General features: G+C 40.5%; 1 protein-coding gene across 1 annotated transcript; it reads right to left on the reverse strand.

The window, feature by feature from the left end:
* Positions 1-1,654: 1,654 nt before the first annotated feature.
* Positions 1,655-9,119, reverse strand: LOC308694229 (uncharacterized protein). The gene is made up of 3 exons (XM_081371633.1): positions 8,987-9,119; positions 8,393-8,641; positions 1,655-3,199 (listed from the first exon to the last, which is right to left on the reverse strand). The coding sequence occupies exons 2-3, from the start codon at positions 8,475-8,477 to the stop codon at positions 2,265-2,267; spliced, it is 1,020 nt and encodes a 339-aa protein (XP_081227759.1). The 5' UTR covers positions 8,478-8,641; positions 8,987-9,119; the 3' UTR covers positions 1,655-2,264.
* Between the last annotated feature and the right edge of the window lie 6,908 nt (positions 9,120-16,027).

Consider the following 16,027-nt stretch of genomic DNA (forward strand, 5'->3'; position numbering starts at 1 on the left):
GGGACTGGAGTCGACACTGGACTGTGTTCAGGGACTGGAGTCGACACTGGACTGTGTTCAGGAGCTGGAGCAGACACTAGACTGTGTTCAGGGACTGGAGTCGACACTGGATTGTGTTCAGGAGCTGGAGCAGACACTGGACTGTGTTCAGGAGCTGGAGCAAACACTGGACTGTGTTCAGGGGCTGGAGTCAACACTGGATTGTGTTCAGGGACTGGAGTTGACACCGGACTGTGCTCAGGAGCTGGAGCAGACACTGGATTGTGTTCAGGAGCTGGAGCAGACACTAGACTGTGTTCAGGGACTGGAGTCGACACTGGATTGTGTTCAGGAGCTGGAGCAGACACTGGACTGTGTTCAGGAGCTGGAGCAGACACTGGACTGTGTTCAGGGACTGGAGTCGACACTGGATTGTGTTCAGGAGCTGGAGCAGACACTGGACTGTGTTCAGGGACTGGAGTTGACACCGGACTGTGCTCAGAAGCTGGAGCAGACACTGGACTGTGTTCAGGGACTGGAGCAGACACTGGACTGTGTTCAGGAGCTGGAGTCGACACTGGACTGTGTTCAGGAGCTGGAGCAGACACTGGACTGTGTTCAGGGACTGGAGTCGACACTGGATTGTGTTCAGGAGCTGGAGCAGACACTGGACTGTGTTCAGGGACTGGAGTTGACACCGGACTGTGCTCAGAAGCTGGAGCAGACACTGGACTGTGTTCAGGGACTGGAGCAGACACTGGACTGTGTTCAGGAGCTGGAGTCGACACTGGACTGTGTTCAGGATCTGGAGCAGACACTGGACTTTGTTCAGGGACCGGAGACGACACTGGACTGTGTTCAGGAGCTGGAGTCGACACTGGACTGTGTTCAGGAGCTAGAGACGACACTGGACTGTGTTCAGGGACCAGAGTTGACACTGGACTGTGTTCAGGAGCTAGAGTCGACAATGGACTGTGTTCAGGAGCTGGAGTCGACAATGGACTGTGTTCAGGAGCTGGAGCAGACACTGGACTGTGTTCAGGAACTGGAGTCAACACTGGACTGTGTTCAGGGACCGGAGACGACACTGGACTGTGTTCAGGAGCTGGAGTCGACACTGGACTGTGTTCAGGAGCTAGAGACGACACTGGACTGTGTTCAGGGACCAGAGTCGACACTGGACTGTGTTCAGGAGCTAGAGTCGACAATGGACTGTGTTCAGGATCTGGAGCAGACACTGGACTTTGTTTGGAGAACAGAGTTTTTGTATGATGCAAGACCTGCATGATCATTTGGTTGACAATACTGTACATCTCAAACATATTTATAACAGTATTACAATAGAATGATAAAAAAGATAGAATGATAAAAAAACTCAATATTAAAACTATGTAATTCATACGTATGTAATTCATATGTAATACTTTGTCAATTAAATAGATCAATCAGAACAAAAAGATGTTGTTTCTGTTCTATTTCTCGTAATTGCATGTACAATCAGAAGACAATATAGTACACTTAGTCAATTTAAAAATTACATTAATATCTACTTAAAAAAAATACCTGTTTAGCACACAATAAATCCTGACAGAAAATAAACTACAATAATTACTTTATTTACACTGTTAGAGTTGACTTTTGTAAAAAATAAAAAAAATAAAAAATAAAAAAGTGTCACAATTCAATTCACATTTATTTGTATAGAGTTTTCACAATACATATAGTTTCAAAGCAGCTTTACAGAAAATGCATTTGTTTATATTACAATTTATAGTGAGCTGTTATCAGAGGTGACTGGCCAAGTTAAGCAGTTCAGAAATGTACATATTCAAATAATGCAGTTAGCAAACAATGTATCAATTTAAGGCAGAAACAATGAGCTCACTGAAGTAATTATTACAAGTTGTCAACATAATGATTACAACATAGAAAATATGAGCACTGCGAGCACTTGGAAGGTTTTTTCCAGTATGAATTCTTTGGTGCCGTTTCAGATGGTCAGCTCTAGTAAAGCTCTTCCCACAGTCACAACACACATGATCTCTCACTCCATTATGTGTTTTCTGGTGCTGTTTAAAACTGTTCAGTCATGAAAATGTATTTCCACAGAAAGAACACACATAAGGCCTCTCATCTGAATTAACTTTCAAGTGTTGTTTTAGATGTGAGGAAATAATCTCTTTACCACACTGATCACAGTTAAATTACTTTTCTCCAGAGTGAATAAACAGATGTTATCTGAAACCTGTTGCATCTCTGAAACTCTTCCCACACCGAGTACAGTATTACGGCTTCTCTCTGGTATGAAGTCGCTCGTGTGATTTCAGGCGTCCCAACCGAGTGAAACTTTTGTCACAATATGAGCACTTGTAAGGTCTTTCTCCAGTATGAATTATTTGGTGCCGATTCAGTTGGCCAACTCTAGTAAAGCTCTTCCCACAGTCACAACACACATGATCTCTCACTTCATTGTGTGTTTTCTGGTGCAGTTTAAAACTCTTCAGTCGTGAAAAACTCTTTCCACAGAGAGAACACACATAAGGCTTCTCATCTGAATGAACTTTCAGGTGTTCTTTTAGATCTGATGACAAAATAAAATCTTTACCACACTGATCACAGTTAAATGTTTTTTTTCCTGAGTGACGGAGCAGATGAACACTGAGAGTTGATGCTTGAGAAAAACTCTTTCCACACTGAGTGCATGTATACGGTTTTTCTCCACTGTGAATTCTTTGGTGTCGTTTCAGTTCACAGGATGCAGTAAAGCTCTTCCCACAGTCACAACACACATGATCTCTCACACCGGTATGTATTTTCTGGTGCAGTTTAAAATTGTCCAGTCGTGAAAAACTCTTTTCACAGAGAGAACACACATAAGGCTTCTCACCTGTATGAACTTTGAGGTGTTGTTTTAGATATGATGATGAATTCAATTTTTTACCACACTGATCACAGTTAAATGGTTTTTCTCCAGAATGAATGTGCAGATGTTTACTGAGACCTGATGCTTGAGTGAAACTCTTTCCACACTGAGTGCATGTATACGGTTTCTCTCCAGTGTGAATTCTCATGTGTCTGTTAAGGTTTCCTTTATTTTGGAAACTCTTTCCACACTGAGAGCAGGAGTGCAGCTTTTTGGCTTTTGTTCCTTCAGTTTTGAAGTCACAGTGTTTCTTTACGTCGATTAGTTTCTGTCTTTGCTCCGTCACTTCCAGCTGGTCTAAAATAAAATGTATTAAGCAGTTAGAATCAGTTCAATGAAGTTAAATGTGAAAATGAAAAAAAAAAAAAAAAAAAAAAAAAAACACATGGCAGAAAGCAAGACACCTGTCTGTGTCAGTATAAAACAAAATCAGTAACACTTTACAATAAGGTTTCATTCGATAACATTAGTTAACTAATTTAGTTAACATGAACTAATAATGAATTTCTACAGCATTTATTACTCTTAATGTTAATTTCAACATTTTCTAATACATTATTAAAATAAAAAGTTATTTGTTAACATTTTTTAATAACATGAACAAACAATGAACAGCTGAATTTTTATTAACATTAATAAAGATTAATAAATTACTGTAATAAATGTAATGCTCATGGTTAGTTCATGTTAGTTAATAATTGTAAAGTGTTACTAAATTATCTTTGATTTTCATAGGTCAGTTGTGTCATTCACTTGTTAAAGGCACAATATGTAATTTTCTCCACTAGAGGTCGCTTATTCAAAACAAAGGCGTAGCTTGATGATGCTGGTGTATTAAAGTTTTATTATCATTATGATGATATGAAGCATTCCGGACCGAGAGCTGTAGGAGCAAATGCAGTAAATTTAGGGTATGTTTACACGACAACGATAAGCTTAAAGCTGAGAAGTTTTTCCTTTGAGTTTTCCGCGTACAGAAGACACCACTGTCAAAACGATCTCCGTTGACATGGAACCGTAAAAACGACTAAAAACGCTGTATTCTGCTGCCAGGCCATTAGATGGCGATGAAACACTATAGACTGAACACGTTATACACAAGTGCATGAGATCATCGTCTTCAGAGATTAGCATTTTTGTTGTTTAGGCTACACGGATACCGTTTTCGAAAACTTGCACTTTGAAACCCATTTTCAAATTTTTCGTTTTCAGGCACCCAAAACGCCGTTGTTACGTAAACAGACCCTAAATCGATATTAGAATATCATATTAATCCAATTTTGAATGAACTCGGACTTGTCACGCACTCGGATGAATTTGTACTCACACTTGACTCAGAAAAATGTCAGAGTACAGTCGAGTCCGGCACTGGAGGACACAATATTATTCAAAAACTAAACAAAACTAACAAACAAAACTAAACAAAACACAGTTGTGTCAGCGTTGAGCATTATAGCCAATCACAGACATGTATATTAAGCGCATGAAGGCAGTGGAAAATCAGAGACGTTTTAGAGTCACCATGCGGAGAATTTGCCTAAAATGTATGTTCAGAATCAGCACAAGCTTTATTCTAGGGCTGGGCGATAAATCGATTTTATCGATTAATTCGAATGTGCAGTTGACGTCGATTTTTTTAAATGAAAATCGGTTTTCTCTTTAACATTCGGCGACGCTCCCCTCTGGGCTCCCGTAGCTCCGAACGGGCTCAGCTCTTCCCCCGCGCGTTTGGCATAGAGATACACAAACAACACGGCAAGACCGCGCCAGCACAAACACACCCGCCAAAAAACAACCTACAGTCTTACAAACTGAATCCGCAGAGCTGCCAACTCTCTCGAATTCACCGTGAGACTCACGCAATCGTCACTATTTAAACGCTCTCACGCCACACATTAGAGGTCTTCACGGGTCCAAAAATTCGTGCCCGAACCCGAAAGAGACCCGTAATGTGCTAAACCGAACCGACCCGGACCCGTCTATTATTTCAAAAGCTGGACCCGGACCCGTGCAGATCCGAGAAATGCCTAACTGGACCCGACCCGGACCCGTCTATTATTTGAAAGCTGGACCCGAAACCGACGGGAAGACACAGACCCGACTGGACCCGATTGTCACATATTCCACCTTAAACTGCTATTACAAGTCAATAAACCTGTTGCGAAAAATACAACTTTTTGTCTTACCTAATTTAAGCCGTGGTAGCTTAGTAGTCTCCTCTCCCTTCCTTGTAACGTTACCTGGCTGGCTGTGATCATGCATTACAATCCTCCGACAAGAAAGTTATTCATGTTATTCCTCTCGTTATTCCAAGTCCAAGCTTAATCCACTCATTATTTCAGCTTCAAAAGTCCACTTGATGTCACGGTGACGGATGACAAATGCAACTTTGCACATGTAACGTTAACTTACATTCTGACTCGAGTTAACTCGCATAATAACTTTGACTGTTTGCCCTTTTGAACTAACGTTATAATAACGATTGCTCGTTCAGTGCCATGGCCGCTGACGTTATTTATTTGCTATCATCTCTGTGCTCTCTGCTCTGCATCGAGTCCTAATCTGACCACTAAAACTTTAAGATTAAACAAGACGGTTAATTTATATTGTAAAATCTAAAGCGCGGTTTGGCGGTCCCTCACTGAAGCTCTGGTAACTGGTTGCTATAGAAACATGACACGCGCTTGAGACTGCACATGCACGCTAGCTGGATCAACCTAAAATATGCTTTTTAACGCAATTTATTTTGAGTGTCCTAATTTTACAAGTTGCAAGTTACAAAAAAAACACAAGCAGTGTCTAATCACGACCGGGTTTTCTCCGAGTCTGATCTAATGACTCCGATCGCACGGGTATTACACACAATGTTAAACAGACCCGGGACCCGAAGTAATAAATTCGGACCCGACCCGGACCCGGCTGATCATTTAAAATATAGACCCGAACCCGTACGGGTCCCGGGTCGGGTCCCGGGTCAACGGGTCTCGGGTTCACTGTGTAGACCTCTACCACACATCCATTTTCTCACGCAGAGAAAAGTCGCGAAGCAAAGAGGACACTGACACCGACAGACAAGACAGAAGGTTACAACAAATTCTCAGCTCTCAGATTCTGTCAATTTAATTACGATATTCAAACAATAAACACCGTTTTGGCGCTTGACAGATCGCTGACAGAGTTCAAGCGGCACGTGAACCGATCATCTGTTACTCTTTACTACTAGTTAATAGTAGGCTAAATAATTTTAAAGATACAGTTCAACTTACCGAAATGAATAAAATCGATCGATCTGTGTTTTTCAACTGCGGAAAGAGGTCTATAATAACAGCTAGAGGACAATACGTCATGTAAAGTTACTTTTACCTCCGGAAAGCCCATTAATGACCATAGCACGTTAGTTGGACTTTAAAATAATTGCTGTAGAGAGTAGTATTTTGCTAAATATGACAACTATATTACATATTTATAATATTTTTACCTATATCATTAAAATATTATAATGTTGAACTTGTTATTATAAAAAAAAACGCATAATATTTAATTTGAGATGTTATTTTTAACCTTTAATAATAATACCAGCTGACAGGGCTTTAAATTAACATGTATCTACTGTACCTAGTATTTATCCAAAGGAATCGATATTGAATCAAGATCAGAATCAAATCACAAGAATTGAAATTGTGAAAGCAATAATAAAAACAGTAGCATACCAGTCATTGTACCATGTAAACATTGTGTTGTCACTAAACTTAATAAAATTCTGTTTAGTTACCAAATGTTTTGACAATCACAATACACTTTATTGTGATGTAAATTTTTTTTTCACGTTCCCCACCAATCCCAATCCACCCATTTCATGTTATGTTACGTTATGTTATGTTACATTTTCACTGTTTACAAAGGCAGGGCCTGCCATCTTGTCTTTTTGGCTTGTTGTTTCTGATTGCACTTTAACCCCAAGGAGAAAATCCAAATCAAATCCCAGAAGGGAAAATCAAAACAAAATAAAGTTAAAAATTGTTTTGAACAATTTCTTTGTCATCTGCAGATTGATTTTAAGTAGGGGAAGAAGAAAAAATCTATTTAAATCGTAAATCGAATTTTTTGTGAAAAAATCTGGGATTTTTTTTTTGCCCATATCGCCCAGCCCTACTTTATTCTTTCGCAAATCCCCTCATAAACAAAGTCTAGACACGATATAAATAAAGAGATTCACTGTGCAGTGCGGACAACTTCAGTTTATGATGAGAGTTTTAGGGAGAGTGCTAAACGCGGTAGTGATGGCTTAAATTGAGCGCTATTGACAAGCTAATAGTTTTGTTTTGAGGACCAGTGGTTAGGTTCACTATAAAGAGTGACAACTGCATTTAAATGTGGGAGTGAATCCGCAAAATTTTAGTACTGAGAGTCATGAAATTGCAATGATTGACACAGTAACCATAGCAACATGAGAATGTGATAACCATAGCAACATTTTCGCGTCTAATAATGTTGATTTTTTATTATATTTACACTTTAGTCATAAGTTTACATATACCTTGCAGAATCTCCAAAATGTTATTTTTATTTATTTTTTAATAAGAAGGATCATAAAAACATTGTTTCTATTTAGTACTGCCCTGAAAAAGCTTTTTCACATAACAGATGTCTAATAGCCTAGTCCACAAGACAAATCCTCCAGCTCCTGCACATTTTTTCTGCATTTCAAGCATCTTCTGCATATTTGACTCCTAGCAGTGACTATGATTGTGAGATCCATCTTGTCACACTGGAGACAACTGAGGGACTCATACACAACTATTACAAACCTTTGGGTAAACTTTTGAACTGGATCATTGGTGTAAATTGTTCTTATTTTGTTTAAAAATGTTGTCCTGCCCTTCAGAGGCTAAATACAGGGATGCAAACACATGTATGGTCAAAAAAGAGAGAGGTTATCGAGCTGAGCCATATCGCATTAATTATCGCAGGCGATATGTCCATGATAATTAATGCGATATGGCTCAGCTTGTCAGTGAACTTCGGCTCTTTGTAGTGAATGCCGCTCCATCTGAAAGCAGGTGATGGCGATTTACTACTAATCAAGGAACAGGCTTTACTGAGGAGATGCGCCTAACAATGTCATGCGATATATCGCCCAGCCCTAATTGTTAAGGACTTGGACTAAATAACTAAATAGGACTTGTTAACGCAACAATGACACACTCCATAACACTGATTAAAATTGTGGATTTCTCTGGATTTAAACATTGTTGGAAACTTTTGGGCTAATGCAAGTACACAAGTCAAGAAAATTTGTAAAATTTGAGTTCTAGTTGTTTTTCGATATCTTCATCTAAAAAATGTACATATTTTGCCTAATACGGTTAAAACTGGGTTATGATCATTTAGATGCATTTCTCTGTCATTTATCATCCATATAACGTTACTGATTATTTTTCCACAGCTACCAAAGCAAACAACAATGAAGAATCAAGAATGGACACCAACCTATTTGTTCCTCAGTATCTTCATGTTTTATTCTGGATGGTTCTGGATCACTCATGTCTTCAATCTCCTCTTTAATAAACTCCATCTTTAACAGTCACACAGATTTCAGCTGCTACTCCTGGAGTTTGTCCTTGTCTTGTAGGATGATGGGAATATTCCCAGTATTTATTGGTGAATTGTTGTGGGAGGGGCTTCACTGCAGGTGTGAACTGTGATCACTGTGTGATACTGACGCCCACAGGACCAGATCTGGAAAAATCAAAGATACGTTTCTGTTATTGTCCAAAGTCTGAGAGAAAATAACAGAGCCATCATTAACTGAGTTGCTGATAACCCTTTGTCTCCAGTAGTTCCCCGTTTTCACCTCATTCATTACAGTGACGTCTGAGATATTCTGTAAAGTGGCACATTAAGCAAATTTTATTGGTGTCAACAGGCTGAAACAGAGTCTGTGAAAAACTCTCTGCCAACATATTATTACACTCTAATAATAATAAACCAGGACACACAACGCATTTCATTACATTAGCCCTTAAACACGTCAACTCTGGAGCTGTTTAAAGTTAAACTCTGTAATCCGAGAACATATCTCACCTGCATATTTGAAATCTACAGCCCCAGGAGAAAATATTCCATATCTGTCCTTCATTCACGATCTTTATCAGAGTCGCTTTCAGCTTCAACTGGTGAAAGTTGTTTCGTCTCGCCTCTCACCCTTCTCTCTTCTGCGCATCCTCAGTGCGCGTCATTTTTCTTAAAGGGGACGCATATTCTTAAACAGGACTGGTTCCGAAATAAAAAAAGGGGTCTTCTCTCTTCTGAAATTACGGTGGGTGCTCTAGTAAAGTGCAGATGTATGCTAAGCAACGGCTCCATCATAGCAGCAGTGTACAGTGATACAGTTAGGATTATTATTTCAAAAATGTTTTGCTACTAATATTTTTCTATTAATCTATTATTCTGCCTTTACACTGCTTTATGTGTTACCATTTTAACATGTCACATTTCTGTTCCTTGCAGAGTGAATCCAACATGTATATGTAGATGTGTCACTTCCGAAACTTTGTTTGCAGCATGCAATTGGCCCTTGGTCATCTTAGCCTGATAACTTTAGTTATCTAAACGTTCAGGTTTGATTGCTTTAAAGCAGGCAAAGATATTTATTAAGTTACATGTTTATACCGATAGTACAATGGAACAACATACTGTATAGAAAAGTTTTAACAAATAATGCACTGCTTTGCGAGAGGCCGTAAAAGCCTTTCTCTAGTATGACAGCCGACCGTTGCCCAGTATGTTCCAGGCATTAGAGGCATGAAACATCTTTTAGCGTTAGGTAAGTGCCTATTACCAACATAATCCAATCTGGAGTTAATTAATTAATACATCGTTCGACTGGGCATAACTGTTTTATATACATAAATATAGGTTACATGTGTTTGCGCACGTGATATTAGTATTTACAAGATTTCTTATCCCGTGCGAAATGGCCATTATTATTTACAGACATTATTTTTATCTGTGGTAAAAATTAAATTACTCCATCTACCCTTGTAAACTTAATCCCGTCCGAATAGGGCTTAAGTCTTTCTAGTTAACAAAGCATTTCACCATATTAATAAAATTTATCTAGATGATATAGTGCTTTTATGAAAAACTCCATATTTGATCTCAGATTACTTTATTGCATTTGACATGAAAACGAATGTTGATCACTTGAAACATTTTTTCATATGCTTGAGAAGGCTTGATAAATGTTTAAAACTCTTCCCACACTGAATACAGTAGAACGGCTTCTCTCCAGTGTGAACTCGCTCGTGTTGTTTCAGGTTTCCAGAATGAGTGAAACTCTTGTCACAATATGAGCACTTGTAAGGTTTTTCTCCAGTATGAATTCTTTGGTGCGGATTCAGATTGCCAGATGTAGTAAAGCTCTTCCCACATTTAAAGCACATGTGATTTTTCACTTGAACATGTTTTTTCTGGTGCCGTTTAAAATTGTTCAGTCGGGAAAAACTCTTTCCACAGAGAGAACACACATAAGGCTTCTCATCTGAATGAACTTTCAGGTGTTGTTTTAGATTTGAATACGAATTAAAACCTTTACCACACTGATCACAGTTAAATGTTTTTTCCCCAGAGTGACGGAGCAGATGATGTTTTACACTTTTTGCATCTTTGAAACTCTTCTCACACTCAGTACAGTGGTACAGCTTATCTCCAGTATGAACTCGCTCGTGTGATTTCAGGTTTCTCTAAATGGTTTTTCTACAGAGTGACCATGCAGATGATAACTGAGACCTGATGCTTGAGTAAAACTCTTTTCACACTGAATGCATGTATACGGTTTCTCTCCAGTGTGGACTCTCATGTGCTTATTAAGGTTTCCTTTATTCTGGAAACTCTTTCCACACTGAGAGCAGAAGTGCAGCTTTTTGGCTTTAGTTCCTTGAGTTTGTAAGTCACAGTGTTTCTTCACGTCATTTAGTTTCTGTCTTTGCTCTGTCACTTCCATCTGGTCTAAAATAAACATATTAATCAGTTAGAATCAGTTCAATGAGGTTAAATATGAGAATTAAAAACACATAGCAAGCAGAAAACAAGACACCTGTCTGTATAAAGTATCTTTAATGTGCAAAGTTTGGTTCTGTCATTCACTTGTTAATGCAATTAAAACTGGGTTATGATCATTTAGATGCATTTCTCTATCATTTATCATAAATATACTGATTATTATTCCACAGCTAAAAAGCAAACAACAATGAAGAATCAAGAATGGACACCAACCTATTTGTTCCTCAGTATCTTCATGTTTTATTCTGGATGGTTCTGGATCACTCATGTCTTCAATCTCCTCTTTAATAAACTCCACCTTTAACAGTCACACAGATTTCAGCTGCTACTCCTGGAGTTTGTCCTTCTCTTGTAGGATGATGGGAATATTACCAGTATTTATTGGTGAATTGTTGTGTGAGGGGCTTCACTGCAGGTGTGAACTGTGATCACTGTGTGATACTGACAGAGGAAAAATCAAAGATAAGTTTTTTTCCATTATTGTCCAAAGTCTGAGAGAAAATAACAGAGCCATCATTTTTAAAGGATTAGTTCACTTTCAAATAAAAGTTTCCTGATAATTTAACTCAACCCCATATCATCCAAGATGTCCATGAAAAGATTATTAAGGTTTCTGAGGAAAACATTCCAGGATTTGTTTCCATATAATGGACTTCAGTGGCAACCAATGGTTTGAAGGTCCAAATGTCAGTCTCAATGCAGCTTCAAAGGCTCAACACGAACCCAGTCGAGATCGGGCATTTTCTAAAAATAAATAAAATTTATACTTTTTAACCACAAAAGCCCTAGCCTGGTTCTACCAGACTCTCGTACATTTCATTTGTACAGAGAGTCTGGCCTCTCTCCATTGACAAGCGTTAACTTCCTTGTAGGCGGGTACTCTGTCGAAGTTTAAAACTATTGGATCTGCCCAGAGTCACTCTGGATCTGCCATAACCAATCGCTAACATCTGGTCGTGACGTATGTCAACTCAAACTAGCGCACGATCTCAACGTCATCGTTCTCAGCCACTCCCTCTGTTCGCTGATTGGTCCTACAAAAAATTGATTTCTGGAAACCTAAGAATATACAGCAGTCCCAGACGTAGTACTGAAGGAAAATGAAATTGAGCGTAAGTACGTAGGAGGGCGGAGCCAGGCTACAAAAGCCCATCTTGTTCCATCTCTGAGATGCATTACGTCGGAAAGGTCACACGTGACATCGTTAAACATCCAGGATATGCACACATAAGGACCATTCATTCAACATTCAATAACTTTGAATGGTCCTCCTACTCCAAACTTGTACTCCTACTCCTACTCCGAACTTGTAAACACTGGGTCGGTACTACGTCACGCGTGACCTTTCCAACATGATGACGTAAAAGTTCCCTGTTTTCACCTCATTCATTACGGTGATGTCTGAGATATTCTGTAAAGTGGCACATTAAGCACATTTTATATGAGATATAAACTATTCTGAGAGGAAAAAAAAAAAAAAAAAAAAAAAAAAAAACGTTTTAAAAAACTGAATGAACTTTCAGGTGTTGTTTTAGATTTGAATACGAATTAAAACCAGGTCTCTAGCACCTTTATTTGTGCCACTGTTGACAAGCAAGCGCTACTTTGTCTCTTGGCTGCTGTTGGCGTGGTGCTGAGGGTAAAGATTGAGATGTAGTTTGACCAATGTTTGCGTTACGCACATGACCAACCGACCAATGGTGGCGTGTGAGAAGGCAGGACCTAAAGTAATGCAAAAACAGCAAAAAAAAGCCGAATCCCAGACATTTTGGGCAATCTAGAAATCCCGGCCGGATGCATTTTTGTAGGTCCAAAAAGAGGACAAGTCCGGGAAAAAGAGGACGTATGGTCACCCTACGGTAACCAAGAATACTAACACACACATAGACACACAGCATAGTATTCTTGGTAACCAAGAATACTAACACACACATAGACACACAACCAAGAATACTAACACACACATAGACACACAGCACAAAACATCAAGATAACATATTCTTTTTCTCTCCAGGAGAGGACACTTTATATCTAACTGTAAAGTAAAGGCTTTAACTAAGAAATGGTCGCTCAAACTAAAGTTTTCAGCGACCCCTGTGACCATAGCTGTCAGGGTACCATAGAAAAGCAGAAGTATGTATTGACAAATGAGTCCATAATTCGTTTGTACATCCCATAATAAAAGCAGAGCTAAATGAGCAAACACTGCACCTCTCAGTGCAATGATCAACTATTGATCATTCATTTAGAACTTGATTGTAAACCATACATGTAAATCACTCATCAAATCATCAAAAGGATATAGATATACTAAAGAGACAAGGGATTCCAGGTTTTCCCCTTAAAAGCAATGGTGTTGGCTTATGAATTTGTACATGATTTGTCTTAAAGCATATTAAAAACACCATATAAACTACATTAAAAGTTTAATTTTCACCACAGGGGGGATTATAAGAGTTCCTTAAAGTTCTTTTAGTTTTAGTTGTATGATTTTTTTTAATAATTAGCTTACCTGTTTTCTAAAGTTATGAAATCCTGATGATTGCCCTGTAAATTCATTATATTTGTTCACACTTACAGCTTACTGCCGTACTGGCATAATTAAAACAATCTGTAAATAATGCAAATGATCAATATGTTGTCTATTGTTTCATATTTTATAGTTTCTATATTATTTTCTAACTATATTCTCAAAATCTGGTGAACTGAAGCTTTGTTACTTTATTGTTCTTAAACAGTCAGTAATGAAGGATAAAAATGAACTCGATTGAATAGATCAATCAAGACAAGATGCTGTTTCTGTTTTATTTCTCATAATAACATGTATTATCAGAACAATTTTGTACACTTAGTAAATATGAAAATGACATGAACATATTATTTCTAGAAAGAACTCATTAGCACACAAGGAATCCTGACAGAAAATAAATAAAAAAACATCTTTGCTGCGTTCACACCGAAAGCGAATTGAGCATCTGGAGCACGTGATTTCTATGTTAAGTCAATGTAAAGACGCGTTGACGTGCATCTGGAGGTCCTGCGGTGCGATAGACACGTTTAGTGCGGCGCGATGGACGTGATTTCGCCTCATTCGTGCGTCCAGTTCGCATGAAAGAGGCGAATTGAGCGTCTGGCGCCCGAGTTGAAAAATCTGAACTTTGGCGTCTGTTCACGCCACGTTAACCAATCACGAAGTGAAGTGGTGGGCCTGAAGTGACGCACCTGTAGTTGGTGTCCTGGAGGGTGATCATCGCTCCGATGCAGATGACCCCAATGACCCCTACGTCGCTGTTCTGCTCTCCAGAGCAAATACAGAGCGGTGACTCTCTCAGGAACTCAGAAACTTCTCTCACTGGAACAGACTCGGGGATCTTCTCTCACTGGAACAGACTCGGGGATCTTCTCTCACTGGAACGGACTCTGGGATCTGCTCTCACTGGAACAGACTCGGGGATCTTCTCTCACTGGAACAGACTCTGGGATGTGCTCTCACTGGAACAGACTCTGGGATCTGCTCTCACTTGAACGGTTTTCTGGGATCTTCTCTCACTGGAACAGACTCTGGGATGTGCTCTCACTGGAACAGACTCTGGGATCTGCTCTCACTGGAACAGACTCTGGGATCTGCTCTCACTTGAACGGTTTTCTGGGATCTTCTCTCACTGGAACAGACTTGGGGATCTTCTCTCACTGGAACAGACCCAGGAACTACTCTCACTGCAGCGGACTCGGGAACTACTATCACTGGAACAGATTCGGGGATCTTCTCTCACTGGAACGGACTCATGCGTCCGCTCATACATACATGCGTCACTGGTTACTCTTGTGGCGTAAGTCAAGAAATTGACCCTGGCTGTAAGTTCTTTGGCCGCTGTGTCCAGTTTTTTTCATCAGGAGGCCAATATAGGCACGGACTGTGACTCTGCACTGCTTGGGGCAGGGCGAGTGACACAGTGTTGAGTGTATGAGGAGGAAACGGTCCTTTGTGTGGAGGGATATGTGCTCTTATTGTGGGGCTCACACAAACTGCACACAAACATTGCAAATGTCGCCTACAGGAACAGAGTGGACATGATGCAGAACACAGCGCTTGGGCCGGGGCCCCAACTAACACACTCCTCCTTTTGGATGGTCCGTTTATAGGACGAAGGCTTGGCAGCCACGGACGACTGGCGGAGCCAAACAGCTGCTCAGCCGATCTTAGGCAGGACAGGGTGCCGACGAGGATAGAGACCTCAACGAGGGCTGGAACGAGAAATTTGTGACTCACAGCCTTTGCGCTTCTGCGCCTCAGAGAAATGTTCAATAACTGACTCATCACCAAAGAGGCCGGAGGGAGTGATTGGAGTCTTTCTTTTCCAGCCAGGTGAGCCGTGAGCTGAACGAACGGGCACAGATGCATGGCGACAGTCTCCTAGACGGGGAGCGTGCACACAGAGCCCTGGGCTTCCGCCTCGTCCCTTTAGATCATGTGCTCATGGACGATGTGGGAGAACGGAGTTCTCCTCCTTGAAGAAGCCGGCTCGATTGGAGATACCAGACTTACTTACTTTTTACCGGAGCCTTTCGCGCCGAGTCCAGCGCGTCCGTGAAAAGGACCGGTGCTTGAAGACGGCAGAGGACTATGGCCCCAGGCCCCGTCGTTTCTGGGTGGGGGAGGGCCTCTCGAGTGCACACCGGCAGGTTGGCGCAGTGTACGTACGTGGAGTCCGAGAAGGCCGCCTCGGCATGGGCCAGGTCCAGGCAGGCGGCGCAGTACTCGTAGGTGTGGGGCGGGTCGATGGGGCCCGCACAAATCCTGCAAAGGTTAGCCATTGGATGCGAGGAAGAAAAGGTTAACTAGTCCTCAGGTGCAACTTCAACGATGACAGCGTAAAGAAAGAGATTCTGACGTAATTGCCGCGCCTATGCATTTTATACTGCCCGCGAACATGTCAGTATTTGCATGCTTCCCGTCAATTGACCAGCTGTCCCCAGCTGGCGTTAGCTCATAAGAAAAGTGGAGAAGGGAGGAGTTCCCCTATACGTCACACTGACGTAATGTTGAAGTTACCGCCTCGA

The sequence above is a fragment of the Scardinius erythrophthalmus genome (assembly GCF_964197995.2).
Source record: "Scardinius erythrophthalmus genome assembly, chromosome: 7".
NCBI classification, from domain to species: Eukaryota; Metazoa; Chordata; class Actinopteri; order Cypriniformes; family Leuciscidae; genus Scardinius; species Scardinius erythrophthalmus.

What these genes read in the sequence shown, in the direction of transcription:
- LOC308694229 (XM_081371633.1), bottom strand. Translation starts at nt 8,477, where the DNA reads ATGGAGTTTATTAAAGAGGAGATTGAAGACATGAGTGATCCAGAACCA. An exon ending in AGATACTGAGGAACAAATAG is followed by an intron (nt 3,200 to 8,392) that starts GTTGGTGTCCAT and finishes ATTTTATTTTAG; the next exon opens with ACCAGCTGGAAGTGACGGAG.